Genomic DNA, 21348 nt, shown 5'->3' with positions numbered 1-21348 from the left:
TTTTTTTTTTGCCAGTCCTGGGCTTGAGCTCAGGGCCTGAGCACTGTCCTTGGACTTTCTCAAGGCTAGAGCTCTACCACTTGAGCCTCAGCACCACTTCTGGCTTTTTTTTTTCTGTGTATGTGGTACCGAGGAATTGAACCCGGGTCTTCATGCATGCTAGGCAAGCACTTTAACCACTAGGCCAAACTTCTGGCCCCTATTCTTCAGTTTTATAAGCTTTTTATACCTGTGCATCCCAGCAGCTTTATTCATAATAGAGCAAAATCTCAGGCAACTAAGATATTGATCAACAGGAATAGCTGCTAACCATATAAGCCTTCTTTTGAAAGCTCAGGTTCAAAATTTAAATAATCATTAAGTTTCTAAATTGGTTACCTAAGAGTCATAGGTTCCTAGGTTACTTGGGTGTGTTTGTGGAGAGGAAATGATTAGTAAATAGTATTTCTTACTTCCGGAGATATTTAGAAAAATGTATAGTTTTTCAAGTTGGATGTCTGGCTGATATACAGAGGGAAGTTTGACTTTAAGTATGGTTAGTGTATTGTGGTTAAGAGAGTGAGTTTTGTAGGCTAGTCAGTTTGCATACTGGAGTTTTAAAAAAAGAAAAACACCTTAGTGCTAGAGTGCCTGTGGCTCACATCTATAGTCCTAGCTATTTGGGAGGCTGAGATCAAGAAGATCAAGGTTTGAGGCCAACCTGGGCACACTTGGGAGACCTGCTTCTCAATCAGTAGCTGGGTGAGGTAGTGTGTACCTGGCATTCTAACCATGAGGGATCCAGAATATCCAGCTTCCAGACCAGCCCACGAAGAAGAGTCTGCTCCAGACTCCATCTTGAAGGAATAAGCCTACCTACAGTGAAAAGTGAAAAAAAATAAGAAGACCTAACTCCAGGTTCAGACCAGAGCAGGAAGCCAGGCCCTGTCTCACAACTAACTAGTGCTAAAAAAGGACTAGAGGTGTGACTGGCAAGCATGAGGCCCTCAGTTCAAACCCCAGTACCACACACACACACAAAATCCAAACACTCTTGAGTCAGAGTGATTTGGTTATTCTTAGTATTCAAGAGCTCATTAATGGTCTTAGGGAGAGCAGTCTGGCACAGTGAGAGCTGCATGAGAGACAACTTGCTGTAGGCCTTGAGTCTAAATTTTGCTTTCAAGGAGTTCATATCAAAAGAAAGAGATGGTGTAGTAGCTAAAGAAGACTTTCGGAGAAGTTTTGATTTTTAATTAGAAGAAAATATGTGCTGCACTTGCATGTTGTTCTCTGAGGGAAATTAAATAGTAGAGAGAAAAAGGTGTAAAGGAAGAGAAGAACAATGATAGCTCGCTAGCAGCTTGAAATAGAAGTGAAACATTGAGTATTTGAGTAATTCCAGGTTTTAATTTTGTGTGTATGTGAGTGGGTGGGTGTGCCAGTCTTGGGGCTTGAACTCAGGGCTTGGGCTCTCAAGAATGGCACTCTTACCATAGAGCCACAGCTCCACTCTGGCTTTTTTGGTAGTTTAGTGGAATAAGTCTTACAGACTTCCCTGCCCAGCCTCGCTTTAAACCACAATCCTCAGATCTCAGCCTACTGAATAGCAAGGATTGCAGGTGTGAGCCACCAGCGTCTGCCACTTATACAAGTTTTACTTGCTTGAAGCTTTTTCCTGGTAAGTTTTCTAATCATGTCCCAACTATAAACACACTTTGGATGGTTTTTTTCCCTTTAATTAATATAGTCTTGTTTATTTGTTTCGTTTGTAGTTGAAAAATATTCACATTTGCTAAAAGAGATAAAATTGAGCCAGCTTTATCAAACTGTATGGAAGAAATCTGAAAGAAATCCAAGATCTCAGAATTAACCAATTGAAATATACCACATTGGTCAAACTAAAAATTAGAGTGGGAAAGGATATCTTTTCTGCAAAAAGTCACAATGGAGGCAGAACAACAGCAGCCATGGAAAACAGACTTTTACTTGGAATTGCCCAAAGTGGTGAGTTTTTGTTTTGTTTTGTTGTTGTTGTTGTTGTTTTGGTCATGGGGGGCTTGAACTCAGAGCACTGTCCCTGAGCTCTCCTGCTCAAGACTAGTGCTCTCTCACTTTGAGCCACAGCTCTGGTGCATAATTGGTGATAAGAATCTCACAGACTTTCCTGTCTAGGCTGACTTCTAACTGCGATCCTCAGATCTCAGCCTCCTGAGTGTAAGGTCTGCCGAAAGGAAACTCCACACAGTTCACAAGAAGAGGGTTTATTGTGCAAGGAAAGAGCAGACCGCCTGCCGCCCAAGATGGAGTCAGGCAGAGAAAGAGAGCTTATGGAGGAAAGTGAGAGGTTATATAGGGGGAGGGGTATTGCCACAGTAGAAGTGGGTGTGATCTCAGAGGATGGGGAAATACCTCAGACTGGGGGATCTTGTACTGCCTCCAGGCATGCTCGTTACAGGTGCTGGGGATTTCCAGGGTACAGGGGGAGAGAGCCAAGGAAGAAGTCCAGGTAGACCTAACACTGAGTAGCTAGGATTACAGAGTTGAGCCACTAGCACTCCACTCAACTACAGAGTTCTTGAATGATTGGATGCTAATTATGACTTATATTGTTTTTATTCACAAAAAATTAATTTATGGGTAGAATCTATAAACAGTAGAAGTTATGGCCAAATCTAATAAGACAATTTGCCTGGACAAACTACAAACATTCAGTGTCTTGTTATGTTGCTATATATGTAGTGCATAACTCTCTCTTGATTGTGTTTTCTTCCTGTAGGAACTTCATGCCCACTTGAATGGATCCATTAGTTCTAATACTATGAAGAAATTAATAGCCAAGAAGCCAAATCTTAAAATCTGTGATCACATGACTATGATTGGCAAGGGAAAGAAAAGAACTTTAGAAGAGTGAGTGTGGATGGTTGTAGAAATAATGGCTTCTTTGTCTATTAGTATTTTGATATTTTCTAATTCAATGTAAGAACTCAAATGTTTGTAGTTAACAATAACAAAGTGTGCCATGTACCAGTGGCTCATGTCTATAATCCTAGCTACTCAGGAGGCTGCGATCTGGGGATCAGGATTCAAAGGCAGCCCAGGTGAGAGAGCCCATGGGATGCTTATCTCCAAATAACTTCCCTAAAAAAGCTGAACATAGATGGGCCGGGAGTTTGGCCTAGTGGTTAAAGTGCTTGCCTACCATGCATGAAGACCCGGGTTCGATTCCTCGGTACCACATACATAGAAAAAAGCCGGAAGTGGTGCTGAGGCTCAAGTGGTAGAGCTCTAGCCTTGAGAAAGTCCAAGGACAGTGCTCAGGCCCTGAGCTCAAGCCCAGGACTGGCAAAAAAAAAAAAAAAAGCTGAACATAGAGCTGTGGCTCAAGTAGTAGAACCTGAGCACTGAGCAAAACAGCTCCAGGACAGAACTCAGACCATGAGTTTAAACCCCAGGACCAGCAAATTGAAGAACAAACAAAGTGCTGTTGACAGTATTTCTAATTATGTGTTTGTAAAGTTAAACTATATCAAGATGTTCTTTAGACTTAAAAATATACACATTAGTTTTTCCATTTGCTGATACTGGCAGCAAGAGTAAAATGAATGGCGACTTGGCAGGTACCTATGACTTAAGCCTGGAAATACTAGCTACTCAGGCTGAGACCTGAAGGTCCAGGTTCAAAGCCAGGCAGAAAGTCCATAATAATCTTCTTTCCAATTAACCAGCAAGATACCAGACAGGTGGCATACATAGTTCACATGGCAACACACCAATTGGGAGCAAAAAAAGTCAAAGGAAAGAGTTTAAGGTCTTGAGTTCAGATACACCCTCAAAAACAATAACAAATAACTGGGTGTAATATTTGAAGACTGTAATCCTAGATATTTGGGATATAGAAACTGGGGATTATGGTTAAAGAGTAGCCCAGGAATAAGTCTCCAAGACTTCATGTCAGTCAATGGCTTGGCACAGTGGTGTTTGCCTGTTATCTCAAGCTATGGGAAAGTACAGTAGCTGGATGCAGTGGCATGCGCCTGTCATCCCAGTGAGAAAGGGAAGCACAAACAGGAAGATCACAGTATAGGTCTGCCTGCACATAAAACAAGTCTCTATCTTGAAAATAAAAGAGACTAGGGGAATGGCCCTGAGTTCAAACTCCAGTTCAACCAGAATACAAATAGCAAACAATCATAGCTATTATTTTACGCTTATAAATGTAAACAGCATTTTATTTTCAGTCATTTGATTATGTTTCAAAATCAGTGTGCTTAAGAAAAAAAACATTATATAGCTCTTTATAAATGTATGTATTTATATATGTACTATTAGCATAAAATATATTAATTTAGCTCAGTGGAGTGAGAACTCACTGAGTGAGAAGTTTATTATTATTAGAATTTCTTAAAGCTTTTCATTAATGTTGCAGATGTTTCCAGATGTTTCACATCATTCATCAGCTTACTACTAGCCCAGAAGATATTCTAATGGTGAGACATAAAGAGATTTTTAGAATGGTTTTAAGAATTATGAAGTAATTTGTGCCTTTTTGACTTTGTACATAACCTTTTGTTTTCATTGAGATAATGACAAAAAAAGCATTTTCTTTTTCAATGCCAGTTCTTCCAAACCAATATAAGACATTGGCCCAAGAGCTTATAATATAAAAGACAGTGGGAGTGAGCTATGAGATGGATTACTTATAAATGAGGGAGTACCAGGGATCATGTCAAGGCAACCTATGTACAGTGTCAAAGAGACAGGATGAGACTGTAGCTGAAGTGGTCAGTGAATGTGTACTGATGAGTCAATATTCCATGTTCCAGGCATTATACTTAGCACTACTTCCTGAAATAAGTTTGTTTTTTGTTTTGTGGGTCACTGGGCTTGAACCTGGCCTGTGGGCTGTCCCTGAGCTCTTCAGCTCAAGGCCACCACCCTACCCTAGAGTCAAGCCCCATTTCTCATTTTCTAGAGGTTAATTGGAGGTCTCAAGTCCTTTTGTGCCCGGGCTGGCTTTGAGCCTTGATCCTCAGATCTTAGCCTCCTGAGTAGCTAGGATTATAGGCATGAGCCACCGCGCCCAGCTTTTATCTTTTCCTTTTTGTTGTTATTAGGGCTTGAACTGCAGTCCTTATACTGGCTAAGCAAGTGTTAAACACTTGAGGCAGATGTCTAGACATTTTTTTTGCTTTAGTTATTTGTTTGGGGGCTAGCCTCAGACCTGAATCCTCCTTTCATTCTCACGTACCTGAAATGACAGGCATATGGCAACAAACTTGGCTTGCTGGTTGAAAGGAGTTTTCCTAACTCCCTCCCCCCCCTTTATTTTTTGCCAGTCCTAGGGCATGAACTCGGGGCCTGAGCACTGTCCTTGGGCTTCCTCAAAACAAGAGCTCTACCACTTGAGCCACAGCTCCACTTCTGGTTCTTTTTTCTTTCTTTCTTTTTTGTTTTTGCCAATCCTGGGGCTTGAACTCAGGGCCTGACCACTGTCCTTGGACTTTCTCAAAGCTAGAACTCTACTACTTGATCCTCAGCATCACTTCTGGCTTTTTTCTATGTATGTGATACCAAGGAATCGAACCGGGTTTTCGTGCATGCTAGGTAAGCACTCTACCACTAGACCAAACTCCCAGCCCCCATTTCTGGCTTTTTCTGTGTATATGATATCAAGGAATTGAACTCTGATCTTCATGCATGCTAGGCAAGCACTCAACCACTAGGCCAAACTCCCAGCCCACTTCTTTCCATTTTTGATGCTGCCCTCAAACCATGATGTTTGCAGTCTCTGCCTCCCTAGTAATTGGGGTTACCAGCATGCACCACTATATTTAGCCTTAATTAAGTATTTATTATTTCATGGCTGGGAATGTAGACCACTGGTAGAGTGCATGCTTTGCAAGCGCAGGACTTCAGTTCCCAGCAACCCTTCCTCCTTCCTCAGAAAAGCAGTTCGGTGTAATTTGTTTTGAGGTGGAACACAGAAAGTGGTAGGACTGTCATATGTAGCTTCTGAGCCCATATATGTTCCCATTCATAAATATAAATTGTGATGTATTTATGTGGAGGAAGAATCGAAGTAGATAGTATCATTTTTAAACATAAGAAAGGAAAGTAGGGCTGGGAGTTTGGCCTAGTGGTTAAAGTGCTTGCCTAGCATGCATGAAGACCCGGGTTCGATTCCTCGGTACCACATACATAGAAAAAAGCCTGAAGTGGTGCTGAGGCTCAAGTGGTAGAGCTCTAACCTTGAGAAAGTCCAAGGACAGTGCTCAGGCCCTGAGCTCACGCCCATGACTGGCAAAAAAAAAAAAATGTTAAAAAAAAAAAGAAAGGAAAGTACCAGAAGAAGAAGAATTGTCCCTAGTACCTAGGCATGAAACAGAAAGGGCTAAACCTGGTAGACACAGATGTTAGCCACTGGGAAAGGTGATTCCATAGGCCCCAGATAACTCTTCCTTTTGTTCTCATCTCATACTTGCCTACAACCTTTTCATTGATCATTTGGTTACATATGTACCTAACCACAGAAAAAGAAAGGGCCCTGGATAGATGTTATCAGTTCAGTCTTTGGAAAGGACTGTTATATCAAACCCTTGCTTCTACTAGCTGCTTACTCAAACATCTGTATAAGTGAGGTAGGGTAGAGTGGTTGATTCCATGTGTCTGTACAGTTCTGGGTAATGGTAAGATCCAGCCTGTAAGGTGAGGCCCACATAGAGACAATGTTCTCTGTCTCTGTCTCTGTCTCTCTCTCTCTGTCTCTCTGTCTGTCTGTCTGTCTGTCTGTCCTAGTGCTTGAACTCAGTGCCAGGGCATTGTACTATTGGGTACTTTTTCCTCCAGGCTAGCACTCTGCCACTTGAGCCATAGTGACATTTCCGACTTTTTATGTGTATGTGGTTTGGGGAATTGAACCCAGGACTTCATGCATGCTAATCAAGCACACTACCACTAGGCCATGCTCCTGGCCCACTATGTAGTCTCTTAAATGTATTTTTTCAGCCCTCCTGATGAATCTGAACCACCCATTTCACTGACATTATAGAAAATTCCTTGGGGCTTTTATGGGGAAAAAAAAAGGCCTAGCTTGATTACTATTAGTTCACTGAAGTAGGGTTAGGCAATCTGTAGAACAGCCAACCCTGTTTCCTTTGTCAGGACATCACACTTGCATGCTATGTGCCTGCAAAGCACATTAGTCAAAGCAGATTAAGATTAGGGCCAACTGTAGGGTCACTAGGACCATCTGTCACAGCATTCTCAACCTGGTTTTAGGATTGGTCCTAGGAAAGGAAAATACACCTCAGGCTTAGGATTGTTGACACTTATGCTATATTAGATAAAACGTTATTTTATTTTAATTTTTCTAATCCTGGGGCTTGAATTTAAGGCCTATGTGCTGTCCTTGAGCTCTTTTGCTCAAGGTTAGCACTAGCACTTTGAGCCACAGCGTCACTGGTGGTTTTCTGGTGGTTAATTGGAGTCTCATAGACTTATTGTCCGGCTGGTTTCAAATCATAATCCTCAGATATCAGCCTCCCGAGTAGCTAAGGTTATAGGTATGAGCCACTGGTGCTTGCTCTGCCAGGATTTTTTTTTTTTTTTGTACTGGTCCTGGGGCTTGAACTCAGGGCCTAGGCTCTGTCTTTGAGCCTCTGTGTATATGCTCAAGGTTAGTGCTCCACCACTTTAGCCACAGCATCACTTTGGTTTTTTTTTTTCTTATGTGGTACTGAGGAATCAAATCCAAAGCTCCATGCATGCTAGACAAGCACTGTACTGCTAAGCCACACTCCCAGCCCTCTTCTGGGAAATTTTAACTGTGCCTGGATTTACTGAAAAATAGGTCTCACTCCTAAATACTTGGAGTAAGAACCTTAAGCCCTGACTTTATTGCACTAACAATATCCAATAACTTTAGCTGTTTACTTCTGTGTGTACATTTTTAACCCGGTACACACACAGTACTCCCACCAGTGTTACCTTGTTTCTCTGGTTTATCTTTCTGCTGTTATGAACACATTTGATAAATAACATTAGTCTATATTGTTGATAATCAAGTACCTGTGCTGGAACCGTTACATTGTCAATATTGCATACATTGTCTTTATTATCAGATCACGAAAGATGTCATTAAAGAATTTGCAGATGATGGTGTCAAGTACCTGGAATTGCGGAGCACACCCAGAGAAGAAAACGCCACTGGTAGACTTTAATTGCTTACCAGTAGACTTACTGTTCCTGTTCCTGTGTGTGTTTGTCACTCAAAAAATTAATTTTCCACTTGTGCTTGCTTTCTTGTGTCAACAAAATTGCAGTGATGTACATTAATAATATACATCAGATTTGTGCATGCTAGGCAGGCACTCTGCCACTAGACCACACTCCCGGCCACACAAGTTAGTGTTCTTTAGTAAAGGTGGTTCTTATTTTATTGGAATAATAATTAAAATGTCACAGTCATCTTGACAGTAACTTCCTATCTGGTGAACCTGAGAATAATTTTAAATGGGCTTGAATTGTTTGTCTTTTTTTTTTTTTTTTTGCTTTGCTTCTTTTCATTTTTTTGTACTTCTTCAGCTTTGTTAAAGGACAATTATCTCTTGTTGAAATGTTCCCCTTGAGGGCCATATATTCATTTACCCATCTTTAACCACACCGGTCACAAGAGACAAAATGTAAAATGTAACTGTTCATGTAGGGAGGGCAAAGGTGAAGGATGTAAGAGTAGATGGTCTCTTAACATATGCTTGCTATGTCTTCTTTCCAGGGATGACTAAAAAGACTTATGTGGAATCCATACTTGAAGGTATAAAACAGTCCAAACAAGAAAACTTAGACATTGATGTTAGGTAAGACGGTCATACCTCAATAGTTGCCATTTTAAAAACTAAAATGCAAAATTTTACTGCTTTGATCATAGGTTTAGTGGATTTCTAAAAATTAACTAATTTCTGTTATAATAGGAAAAAAAATATAATTAATTCTAAAGCTAGGCACTTAGTGGCTCAGGCCTGTAATCCTAGCTACTCAGGAGGCTGAGATCTGAGGATCTTGATTCAAAGCCAGCCTATACATGAAAGTCCATAAAACTTATCTCCAATTAACCACCAGAAAACAGGAAGTGGTGTATGGTTCAAAGTGGTAGTATGCTATCCTTGAGCAAAGAGCCCAGGCCCTGAGTTCAAACTCCTTGACTGACAAAAAAAAAAGAAAAGGGCTAGGAGTTTGACCTGGTGCTAAGCGTGCTTGCCTGGTATGCATGAAGAACCAGGTTCAATTCCTTGGTACCACATACATACAAAAAGCCAGAAGTGGTGCTGTGGCTCAAGTGGTAGAGCTCTAGCCTTGAGAAAGCTCCAGGATAGTACTCAGGCAGTGAGTTCAAGCCCCCCTCCCAAAAAAAAGAAAAAAGAAACAACACTATTGTTTCAGGTAGATTACAATCCTGAATTTATTCATCTGGCAGTAGAATTCTTGATATTTTTTCACTAGTGGAATATGGACACCTCCCAAGAGCCGTGTGGTCTTATGATGTGATGGCTGATCTAGACTGCTTTCTCCTGCTGTGTACTGGGTTTTCTTCTGTCCCTAAAACAGGCCATGCTAGTCCAGCTCAGTACCTTGTATGGCCTTTTCAAAGTCCTAACATGTGTGGCAGTATTAACAGGGCTTCTTGTAGTATTTGAGTCCCATAGAATCCCAGCTAATACATAAAGAATGAGTTTGATCTACTTTAGAAGTAGACTATTACTGATCTTGTAATCCTGTAGTGAAATAAAGAATCTAGATCTCCTAAGGGCATACCATCACCTATTTATTCTTGCCTAAACCCTGAATCTGATGATCTAATTTAAGCTTCCAGACTAGATGTGATTATCCATTTGTAGGAACACAGCAGACCAGAAAGGTGTTTACACAGAGATATAATCAACGAAATCCAGACTGTGGGAAACTTAGTAGGACAAACAACCTGATTTCTTCAACAAATAAATTGTCACAAAAGAGGTAAGGTAGGAATAAGGGTATGTAGCTAAGGAATGAGTGGCTATAATAAAAGAGGCTTAGGATATATGTTGACTAACAAGGATGTGGCTCATATTTAGATCCTGAATCAAACAAGCTAAAAAGAACAAACAAACATTGAAAATGAGGACATTTTAATAGTGACTAGATATTTGGTGCTATTTAGGAATTCCTATCTGATCCTGTCTGGCAAAGTCAGCTATGTTGTCTCACTTAGGCTGCCATGCCTATCTAGCCACACTTGTCTTTTCTACCTGCATCATTAGAGTCTTGAGCTGTATTTTTTATTGTCTTAAAGGTATTTGATGGCAATTGACAGACGAGATGGCCCTGTGGTGGCTAAGGAGACTGTTAAGCTTGCCGAAGAGTTCTTCCTCTCCACTGAGGATACAGTTCTTGGCCTTGACCTCAGTGGAGACCCCACTGTAAGTTACTTCTTTTAAATGTATGTTTCCCTCTTGAGGGTACATTCAGACAGCGGGCTTAGGATTCATTTAGAGCAGCCTGTGTTCTGTGGTGTGCTCAGCAGACCCTGGGTGAATGAAGCTCTGTTCTTGCCATAGGTGACCAGAATGTACAGAGCGGCTGTTATCAGAGCTCTCTGAAAGAATTAGACACTTGGCTATGAGACCATTTTCTCCATTCTTCAAAGGATTATGCACAACTAGTAATGTATCCGCATAGGAGAGAAGATAGTTCATTACATATAACAGACATTAGGGTGTGTTAGGAATTAATTATAGCATAGAACGCCTAGGTAAGAATGTCTGACCCAAATGAATGAATGAATTCGGTACAAGCCCTTGAACTAGGGCATTGTATGATGTCTAGCAGCATCCCTGGCTTCTACCTACTAGATGCCCATAGCATTCTCCCAGTGGGAAACCAAAAACATCTCCAGACATTAACAAAAGGCCCCAATCATTCCTGGTTGGAAATTCACGGGGTATGAGAGTCCTGTGACCCTGGTTCTGATGGCTTGGCTGTACCTCAGCTATTCTGCCCTTGTTCTCATCCACCATTTATCTTCTTAGTGATCATGGAAAGTTCCCAAATCAAGTGAGCTTTCTGTAGCACTAGAAATACAGTTTTGGTGCGTGTTAGACCCAGTATATCTGATAGACTTCACATGCATTAATACTGAAGTTGTGAGTCTCAAAGGCAGGCCGGGAGTTTGGCCTAGTGGTAGAGTGCTTGCCCAGCATGCACGAAGACCCGGGTTCAATTCCTCGGTACCACATACATAGAAAAAGCTGGAAATGGTACTGTTGCTTAAGTAGTAGAGCTGTATATAGTCTTGAGAAAGCCCAAGGACAGTGCTTGGGTCCTGAGTTCAAGGCCTAGGACTGGAAAAAAAAAATTCTCAAGACTGTACCTTTCTATTCCCTTGAGTGTCCAGCACCTTGTAGGTGCTCTATAAATAAAATATGTAAATGAATCAGTTGGTCATTATTTTTCATGCCATTGTTTTATTCCTTTTTTTTTTTTTTAATTTGGGCAGAATACAATTCCTCAAAGTGCCACACTTCTCATACATCTTCATTTTAACTTTTGTCTTCAAGATGGGACAAGCAAAAGACTTCTTGGAACCTCTTTCAGAAGCTAAAAAATCAGGTCTGAAACTGGCATTGCATCTTTCAGAGGTAAATAGTAATATCTTACATTGGATAAAGCAGATTCTAATAGGGCAATCTGTTAAGTAACTAGTAATAAGCCTGGCTTGGAAAAAGATGTTTAAAGAGAGAAACTAGAAATATTCTTTTTTTTGGGGGGGGGGTTGGTTTTGGGCTTGGACTCTGAGTCCAAGCTGTCCATGCTGTCCCTGAGTTCTTCAGCTCAAGGCTATCACTCTACTATTGACCCACAGCACCACTTCCCATTTTCTAGTCATTAATTGAAGATAAAGAGTCTCAAGGTCTTCAGTGCCTGGGCTGGTTTTGAACCTTGATCCTCAGATCTGAGCCTTCTGAGTAGCTAGGATTATAGGCATGAGCCACTGCATCTGGCTCCTATAAATATTCTTAAATGTAAATTAAAACAGTAAGATATGGCTTGTGTTAGTTTTTAGTGTCATTATTCAACAATTTTTTTTTTTGTTTTGGGGGTGGCTGTTGACTCAAATTCCAGCTTTGTCATTAAAAATAATGTCCTGACATATGGTTAGAGAAACTTCATGGATTTCCAGTAGCCTTGCCATTGGGAAGCCAACTCAAAAACCACCACCAGCTTCCTCACCCATCTTCATATGGAAGGGCCTGGAATGCACTGCCAATAAAGGAAGTAGCTCATCATCACTATATAAACCTCAAAAAGGTGCTCCTCATTGGGCTCGGGACACTGTAGCATGATCCTGGTAACAACCTGTGTACAGATAAGCTGCTCTCTTAGGCACATTTTAGTGAGCCAAAGAGCCTACTATACACCTCCCCTATTACAGATAAATGTCCATTCTTCCTCAGTACCTTTACTTATTTTATTCTTAAGTGCAGGAAATAATACTTATTTTTCTTCCTTCATAAGATTAGTATATGTATTAAGTGGGGTGATGTGTAAAGGCTGAGTAGCATTATGACAAAGCTTAAAGAAAAACTTAGAATTTCTCGCCAGTATTTGTGTCTGTCACATATGCAAGCAGAGGTCAACAATCATGTGACAGAACTTAAAATCTAGAATCCACCTGTCCTTCCATGCTCTGACCAAAAAGACTTCACAGTCAAAGGATGGTGATTCAGCTGTGTGCAATGGAAGCCATTGGTCGGCATGGTAATAGGACGGGTTATCGTAACGAGTTATCTCTGTGTACAGCACCAGAACCTGCTATATACCTCAGTTTCTGTTGCTTTTCTTGTGTGAGTCTTTGAATGAAAACTATTCTGTTTCAAAACATTCTGATCATTAACCTCTTAGGCATTTTGAGCTTTCTAGAAGATAGAAAATATAGCTAGATTTTTTTTTTTTTTTGCCAGTCCTGGGGCTTGAACTCAGGACCTGAGCACTGTCCCTGGGCTCTCTTAAGGATAGAGTTCTACCACCTGAGGCACAGCACCACTTCCAGCTTTTTTTTTTTTTTTAATGTATGTGATACCTAGGAATCGAACCTGATCTTGATGCATGCTAGGCAAATACTCTACCACTAGGCCAAACTCCCGGCCTTTAGCTAGACATTTTTATAATGCTGGTGGTATGCCTCACTCTGTTGAAGGTCTGTGCCCTGGAGCTGGGTGAAGCGGACCTTCACTAACTCCCTGACCTTAGGCAACTTCACAACTCTAAACTCTTATGTACCTTAAGTGTTAGAAGAATCATAAAAAGAAAAAAATTAGAAATGAAAAGCCCTCTCCCATTTTAATTCTACTCCCCAGAATTAATATCACTGTCAGCTTTTGTTCCTCAGGCTTTTGTGAACATACCTACACAGAAAAACACATGCACATATGGTTCATTTTGATTTTTTTTGGGGGGGAGGTCATGAGACTTGAACTCTGGGCCTGGACATTGTCCCTGAGCTCTTCAGCTCAAGGCTACTGCCCTACCCCTTGAGCCACAGTGCCACTTTCAGTTTTCTAGTGGTTGTCCAGAGATAAAAATCTCACGGTCTTTAGTGCCCGGGCTGCCTTTGAACTGCAACCCTCAGATCTCAACCTCCTGAGTAGCTAGGATTATAGGTGTGAGCCACTGCACCTGGCTTCCTTTTGATTTTTGAAAATGAATTTTTCTGAGCTTTAATTTATATGTACTTAGGACTATCTGTAAAGTCCTAAAGAATTGCTGCTGAAAGGCACAATTTAGTAAGTTATTAACATTGAATCTAAAAGAATAGTGAGTATTGAATGAGAAGATATAAAAGGTGGAAAGGCTGGTGATCTGGCTTAGTGGTAAAGCAGGTGCTTGGCATGTATGAGTCCTGAGTTCCATCAGGATAAACATTAAATGGCCTGGAGCGTGGCCTAGTGGTAGAGTGTTTATCTAGCATGCACGAAGCCCTGGGTTCGATTCCTTGGTACCACATACTCAGAAAAAGCCAGAAGTGGTACTGTGGCCCCAGTGGCAGAGCAAAAAGTAGTCTTGAGCAAAATATGTCCAAGGATGGTGCCCAGACACTGAGTTCAAGCTCCAGGACTGGCAAAATAAATAAATAGATAAATAAATAAAATAATAATAATAATAGAAATAAAAAGAAGAGAGCTGGTTAAGTCCAGCTTTTGAAAAGTATCTGCATCCACAATTCATAGGGACTGAATACCTGCTCTAGAAGAAGAAAGGTACTTGTAAGAATCACTGAAAGAAGTTACTAATTCACTCTTCTCTCTTTTCTGAAGATTCCAAATCAAAAGAAGGAAACACAAATGTTCCTGGATCTGCTTCCTGACAGAATTGGACATGGGACATTTTTGAACTCTTCTGAGGGAGGATCCCTGGAGCTCGTGGACTTTGTGAGGCAACACAAGATTCCACTGGGTAAGGTGGGAGGGTGTCAGGTCTCCCAGACCACCTTCTGGCCCTGCCTTCCCCAACCCCAGTACTATTTACAAAAAAAAAAAACAACAAAAACCCAACAGTCATTGTTGAAGATGGGGTTACCTAGAAGCAGCATGGATAGATGGTGGCTGGGTAAAGGTCTCCAGGGGTTTCTCAGAAGCCCTGAGGGAGGTCCGTGCCCCTCTTAGCTCTCTATGGGATGGTAACTCCCATTTAACTTCATACTGGCCTTTCTGTTAAAAAAAAAAATGCTGTCATGCTTCAAAAACTTGCTCCCCTCTTGTAATGATTTTCTGTCCTTGTCATGACTCGCTTATAGCATTCCCCTTTCCTCTGTCTTGGTGGAAGCATGTAGCTGTGAAGGGAATGTCAACTCTTTGCTTGGTGCTGTGGCTGCTGCAGTGTAGCCTGTATTTCCTGGGCAGCCTGTATTAAGGGAAAATGTTTCCACACCATGCATGGGAAAGGTCCATTTTGAACAATAATAAAACTCATAAATCGGCACAGTTTTGGAAGGTTTCTTGTGAGTCATCTTAGTAAATGCTGAATGACTTCGCTTACTTGTTTTTGATAAAATGTCCTTTTCCCCTTCATCTAGAACTCTGTTTGACTTCAAACATCAAAAGTCAGACAGTTCCATCCTACAGCCAGCATCACTTTGGATTCTGGTACAGCATTGGTCATCCTTCTGTAATCTGTGTAAGAAACTTGGTGAAGTATTTTGTTCCTTTTTAGTTGCCGCATTGAGTTAGACATTCACTACCAAGCTAACTGCCTAGCTCTAGAAGAGGTTGGTAGGGATAGGGTAGGAGATTTTACTTGCCTTTTGCAAGAATGGGTCCTAGACAGTTTCTGTGCCTCATATGTATAATCTCAGCTATGCAGGAGTTTAAGAGGAACATGGTTTGAAGCCAGGCATCAGCCGAAAAGTCTGCAAGAGTCCCATCTCCAAAATAATGAGCAAAAATCTGGGATGGAGGCATGACTAAAGTGGTGGCATGCCAACCAAGCAAGGAAGCTGAGCAAGTGTGAGGCCCCAAGTTCAAAAAAAAAAAAAAGGAGGGGGGGGTTGGGAGTGTGGCCTACTATAGAGTGCTTGCCTAGCATGCACGAAGCCCTGGGTTTGATTTCTCAGTACCACATACACAGAAAAAGCTGGAAGTGGTGCTATGACCCAAGTGGTGGAGCACTAGCCTTGAGAAAGCTCAAGGACAGTGCCCAGGCCCTAAGTTCAAGCCCCAGGATGTATTATAGATGTCTAATAACCTATTGTGTGAGATTCTGCTCTATTTAATCTGAGGTAACCGTAGTTATGGATATGCAGCCAGGGGTGAAATGCTTTGTTTTTTTTTTTCAAAAAGTCTCTTTAGTTACACATATACATAAATGCAATTATACTTCTGAAAGAAGCTTGGTATATAGAGAAAGGAACTCTAAACAAAAATGTTATTTTAAAATTATTAATAGTAGTTGCACAAAGGAGTTATAACTCCATCAGTGAGGTTATAAGTACAGTGCTTCTTGCTCAGTGGCATTCTTCACTGTTTCCATGCTTACTTTAAATGATTTTTTTTTTTTATATTGACAGACTGATGATAAGGGTGTCTTTGCAACATACCTTTCTCAAGAGTATCAGCTGGCAGCGGAAACATTTAATTTGACCCAGTCTCAGGTGTGGGGTCTGTCTTATGAGTCCATCAACTACATTTTTGCTTCTGACAACACCAGATGTGAGCTGAGGAAGAAGTGGAATCGCCTGAAGCCCAAACTGATGGACTTCTGAGCTGTAATAAGGTGAATTACTCCTGAGTATATTTTGTAACAGAGATCCTTCTTGGTATCCCACTCAGCCCATCGCTTCCTATAACGCATAGCAGTGAAGTGTGTGGGTCTAGCTGTTAGCACTCACAGGTGTCTCAGAAGACTGCAGGCAGGCCCTGAAGTCTGACAGCTTACCTCCATGCTGCTTACCGGGAGGAAGCGGAGTTCCCCACTGCACCAGTGGTGGTTTTGTTTTATTTAGCAGTCCCTCTCCACTGGTGATCAGAAACTTCAGGGAAGTCTAAGTAACTTCTTAGTTTAAAGTCAAGAAAAAGGGAAACCCAGATAGCTAACAAGCACCTCTAATCCTCCTCACTTTTGATAATAGCTCTGTATTTTGTTGTACTTATTTCAGTCTCTCACTTCCCTTGTTTTGTTATTTCCCAAGAGTATTGATGACAGGCCACACTGCACACTATGGATGTGTGTCAGGATAACTAGTGATAGATAAGACTGGCGGTTAGACACAGGCTTTGCTTTTCTCTTGAGCGTCTTTACCAGTACTTGCTCCAGTTTAGAAATCAAAGGTATGAGAGAAAAAATGGCTGAGGGGTAGGAAAATAGGACCCATTAGAGCTTCCTTAACAACAGTAAAAAATATGTGCTACTTTAGCTTTTTCTTTGTTGAAGCTGCCAGAATTTATTCTCTAATTCCAAAAGATTATTCTAGTAGTAGTGACAGCACATTGGTTACTAGGGTTCTTTGCATCTCCTCTGGGATTTCTATATGGTAGACTACTGGTATAAATTTCTATAAGCTCTCTCTCTCTCTCTCTCTCTCTCACACACACACACACACACACACACACACACACACACACACACACAGATCATGTCTACTTTAGCTACAGACCAGAGACAAAATTTAAATATCTCTTCTGAATTTTTTAAATTGTAAGGTATGCTTAAATTGCTTTGCTCTTTAGATTGTATATTTTTCTTGTTATCATAAAAAGAAGATCTGATTTCAAATTTTAGTTCCTACTGGTTTCCAGTAAGCTGTAAGGGAAGCTCTTAGGTTTTTGAAGTTCTTAGATATAAGTTTGTAACCTTACATAGCCTTTTTCTACTCCCATCTACTCGCAGAGATATTTCATAGTAAAAAAAAATATGATTTACCCATAAAATGGGGATTTTATGTAGGCTCAAACTACTATAGAACTAAATTTAATGACATGGAAGTTATGTGATAATATACCCAGTGTAAAAAAATGTGGTTATAAACAATAGATCACTTTTTGCTTAGTATGTACACAAAAGCTAGTAGGATGAATGATCTTATTGATTTTTACCATAATTTCCCCCCCACACACACATTTAAAAGCCTTGCTAGGCTGGTTGTGGTGATACACATCTGTAATCCTAGCTACTCAGTAGACAAACACAGGAAGATCATGAGTTTTAGGCCAAGTTAGTGTGACTTAACATCAGATTTAAAGGAAAAGTATTGACTGTTTCCCCCCAGATTGTGAGTAAGACTGTCTGCTGTAACCACTATTCCTCATTTCCAGCTAGTATAAAAAACAACGGGGCTGGGAATGTAGCTTAGTGATAGAGTTCTTGCCTAAAATGCATGAAACCCTGAGTTTGATTCTTCAGTACCACATAAACAGAAGCCAGAAATGACACTGTGACTCAAGTGATAGAGCACTAGCCTTGAGCACAGAGGCTCAGGTACAGATCCCAAGCCCTGAGTTCAAGCCCCAGAAACAGCAAAATAAATAAATAAATGATAAAAATTTAAGAGTGCAAAGTAGAAAGGAAGAAGTAAAAGATATCTTTATTTCATATTAACTATACAATTTATTTACATAGAAAATCCTTGGGAATCTACTAGAACTGAAAAGTGAGATTAGCAAGGTCACAAGATAGGAGATTCAATATATAAAAATCAGAAATGCCAGGTCTGGTGATCCAGATCTTAGTAAGTGGGGGTAGGAGAATCTCCAGCTTAGGCCAGTCTAAGCTTTATATCAAGACCCTGACTCAGAAAACCAGTGCCTAGGGAGCTAGTTCAGTGGTAAAGCACTTGCCTAGCATGTACAAGGCCATAAATTTAGCTCCTACCATTGAAAAAGAAAAATGACTTAAAAGACTGATACAACGGCTAGGGCAAAGCTTGGCATGCTGGTAAAATTATCTCTGTAATTCTAGCATGTGAGAGGCTAAACCATGAGTATCTTGAGTTAGAAGTCAGCTTAGACATTTAGTGAGATCCTTCCTGTCTCGAAAAGCCTAAATGAAACAAAATGGCCAGTATCTCAGTGGAACTTGACTCCGGTGTTTTGTTCTGTTTTGTTTTCCAGTCCAGGAGCTTGAACTCAGGGCCTGAACTCTGTCCTTGAGCTTTCTCAAGGCTAGTGCTCTACCACTTGAGCCACAGCACCAATTCTCACTTTTTCTGTGTATGTGGTACAGAGGAATAGAACCCAGGGCTTCCTGCATGCATAGGCAAGCACTCTACCCACTAGGCCATGCTCCCAGCCCACCATTTTTAAATGTTAAAACTGTTCAAATGCCACATTTGGGTAACCAGAGATTTGTGAGAACTAAAAAATATTCAGGTGCTTACTGAATATATTATAATAAAATCATCACTGTGTAGTATGACGTGAAGGCCCATTAGTTTCTGCACTGTGTTCATCAAATAAGTATGTTTGTAAATTGAATCCTACTTAAAATAATTTGAAGAATGTAAAGCTGCTTCCCTGATTTATCTATTGGGATACATAGGTTGAACTGAATCCCCCTGGGAATAAGTAGATAGACACAGACATATCTATATACATATGTACGTACTTACATATATATGTATGTGTATATATATATACATATGCCTTAATTTCCTATATATATTTTTCCCATTTTTTTTTCCTCCCTCTACCTCTCTACTCTGCTTAGCTCCTTTCTTTTCTTTTGATCATATTGGAGCTACACACTAGCCAGATCCTTTTGAGCTTCAAAGTGCTTTGGAATTGTTTCTGGCCTTTACTCTGACTTCCTGTTGTTCCAAAGGTCTGTTTTGGAAAGAGCCTCATATATATAGTAGAAAAGGAGGAAGCTTCTTGCATTTACTTTAGAAATAAACTGTAATAAAATAATTATATATTACATGTAAAATGTTATTTTACACACCATAGAATTCTCCATAACATTTTATATGTCAAAGCTTGGGAGATATGCCTACCATGAGTTAACCTAAATAGTTATTTTAAACCAGCTGCCAGTGGCTCTCACCTTAATCCTAGCTGCTCAGGAAGCTGAGATCTGAGGATCATGTTTTCAAGCCAGTGGGCAGAAAATCCCTATGAGACTCATAACTGGAAGTTGTGCTGTGGTTCAAAGTAGTAGAGTGCTAGTAGCCGTGAGCAAATGAGCTCGGGATTCTGAATTAAATGGGCTTGGTTTCTCTTAATATGTGTGAAGCCTACTATTTTTTCCTTCTTTCCATCCTCAGGAATGGCAACCTGGGAAGCATTTAATGCGTTGAGTTAAGAAATAAACTGGTTCCTTACCTGCTAAGAGTTTGCCCCTGCCCTGTTTCTTCTGCACAGTCATTTCATCTGGAGGTTGGAGGTTAGGTCCTAGCTATGGTAAAACAAGATTCGCTTTCTATACCCTTATATGATCATGGGTCCTAATGGATTATGTTTATGTGTTCAGATAAGAAAGGATTTTTTTCATTCTAATTTGACTTTTACTAATTGTAACTGTTCCTTCGCCCGGAACACATAGATTCTGATAGGCATACTCCTAGTAACTCAAACAGGAAGTAAAAATCAGGGGACAAATTTTTCCTACCATCAACAACTTGACCCAGTTAATATTAATGTAAGTTTTCATATATGTAAAACACCCAAATACTAGGCACTTTATGAACTCTTTTTTTTTTTTTTTTTTTTGCTAGTCTGAGGCTTGAATTCAAAGCCCAGGCACTGTCCTTGAGCTTCTGTGCTCTAGGCTGGTATTCTACTACTTGAGCAACAGCTCTGCTTCCAGCTTTGCAGGTGCTTAGTCTCATGAACTTTCCTGCCCGAGCTAGCTTTGAACTGTGATCCTCAGATCTGAGCCTCCGGAGATAGCTAACATTACAAGTGTGAGCCGCCAACACCAGATGTGCACATATTTATAGTTTACTGTTGCGTTCTGTCACATTGTAAGCTCTTTGGGGAAGAGGCATCTTTTTGCAGAGTGTCCTGTGAGACGTTGAGCACGTGGTAGTGTTCAAAACGGATTCATTCTAAGGGTTTAGATGACTAAAGAGGCTGTTATCAAACTGGAGAGGGCTGTGATCTTGTATGATGAGATCAGAATTCAAGGGTTTTTCCTTTCTTTTCCCGCCAGTCCTGGGGCTTGACCTCGAGGCCTGGCACTGCCCCTGAGCTGTCTGATGGCTAGCCCTCTACCACTTGACCCACAGCTCCACCTCTGGCTTTCTACTGGGCACCTGCGGAGAGATGGCACTAGGAGAGGGACGTATTCTTAGGTCTCAAGTCTTGCGGGGCTGACGGATGCTCCAGGCATCGGTGCTGCAGGGTGAGATCACGCCACGGGGGACACTAGGGCCCGGCGGGCTAGGGCGGCGCGGCGAGCCGCCATCCGCCCGGGACTCCCGCCCCGCACAGCGGCGGCTGGAGCCGGGTCTTGGGTTTCCCCTGGCAGAGGAAGGTTGGGAGCCACGGGCAGGAGAGCTGGGCGGCCTGGCGGCTCGGCGGGCGGAGTCGGCGTGGGCTTCGCACGGAGGGGGGAGCGAGGGGCTCCGCGGGGCCGGTCACTTTCGGCGACCAAGCGTAGCGTTGGCGGGCCTCGGGCCTCGGCTCCCTCCAGCCCAGCCCTGAGCGAGTCGTCCCCGCAAAAGGTTCCGCAGCAAGTGGGCACGGCGGCCCCAAGGCCGGCGTCGGCTCCGCAGCGGCCGGCTTCCTAGCCGGAAGTCGGCGTTCCCGATGCTGCGCACGCGCCCGGGCACTTCCGGGACGCGGCCCGCCCCCCTCGGCACTTCCGGGACGCGGGCCCTTCTCCACACAACCCCCCCCCGTC

At 41.6% G+C, this 21348-nt stretch overlaps 1 protein-coding gene across 3 annotated transcripts; it reads left to right on the top strand.

The window, feature by feature from the left end:
- The first annotated feature begins 1749 nt into the window (after positions 1 to 1749).
- Mapda (N6-Methyl-AMP deaminase) lies at positions 1750 to 21335 on the top strand. 3 transcript variants are annotated; one of them, XR_016532607.1, is made up of 12 exons: positions 1750 to 1986; positions 2759 to 2889; positions 4409 to 4469; positions 8103 to 8190; positions 8756 to 8837; positions 10310 to 10436; positions 11574 to 11654; positions 14331 to 14469; positions 15089 to 15189; positions 16079 to 16284; positions 19769 to 19880; positions 20732 to 21335. XR_016532607.1 is itself a non-coding variant. In XM_090318513.1 (11 exons), the coding sequence occupies exons 1-10, from the start codon at positions 1927 to 1929 to the stop codon at positions 16271 to 16273; spliced, it is 1065 nt and encodes a 354-aa protein (XP_090174639.1). In that variant the 5' UTR covers positions 1750 to 1926; the 3' UTR covers positions 16274 to 16284; positions 20732 to 21335. The 3 variants fall into 3 exon arrangements, 1 of the variants encoding a protein (XP_090174639.1); XR_016532606.1 differs by having other exon boundaries at positions 19769 to 19887; XM_090318513.1 differs by lacking the exon at positions 19769 to 19880.
- The last annotated feature ends 13 nt before the right edge of the window (positions 21336 to 21348 follow it).

The sequence above is a fragment of the Megascapheus bottae genome, chromosome 25 (assembly GCF_031878675.1).
Source record: "Megascapheus bottae isolate mThoBot1 chromosome 25, mThoBot2.hap1, whole genome shotgun sequence".
Lineage (NCBI taxonomy): Eukaryota > Metazoa > Chordata > Mammalia > Rodentia > Geomyidae > Megascapheus > Megascapheus bottae.
The sequence above is the reverse complement of the archived record's forward strand: the minus strand, read 5'-3'. Positions and strand labels throughout refer to the sequence as shown.

What these genes read in the sequence shown, in the direction of transcription:
- Mapda (XM_090318513.1), top strand. Translation starts at nt 1,927, where the DNA reads ATGGAGGCAGAACAACAGCAGCCATGGAAAACAGACTTTTACTTGGAA. An exon ending in ACCTCAGTGGAGACCCCACT is followed by an intron (nt 10,437 to 11,573) that starts GTAAGTTACTTC and finishes TTTGTCTTCAAG; the next exon opens with ATGGGACAAGCAAAAGACTT. An exon ending in GCAACACAAGATTCCACTGG is followed by an intron (nt 14,470 to 15,088) that starts GTAAGGTGGGAG and finishes CCCTTCATCTAG; the next exon opens with AACTCTGTTTGACTTCAAAC.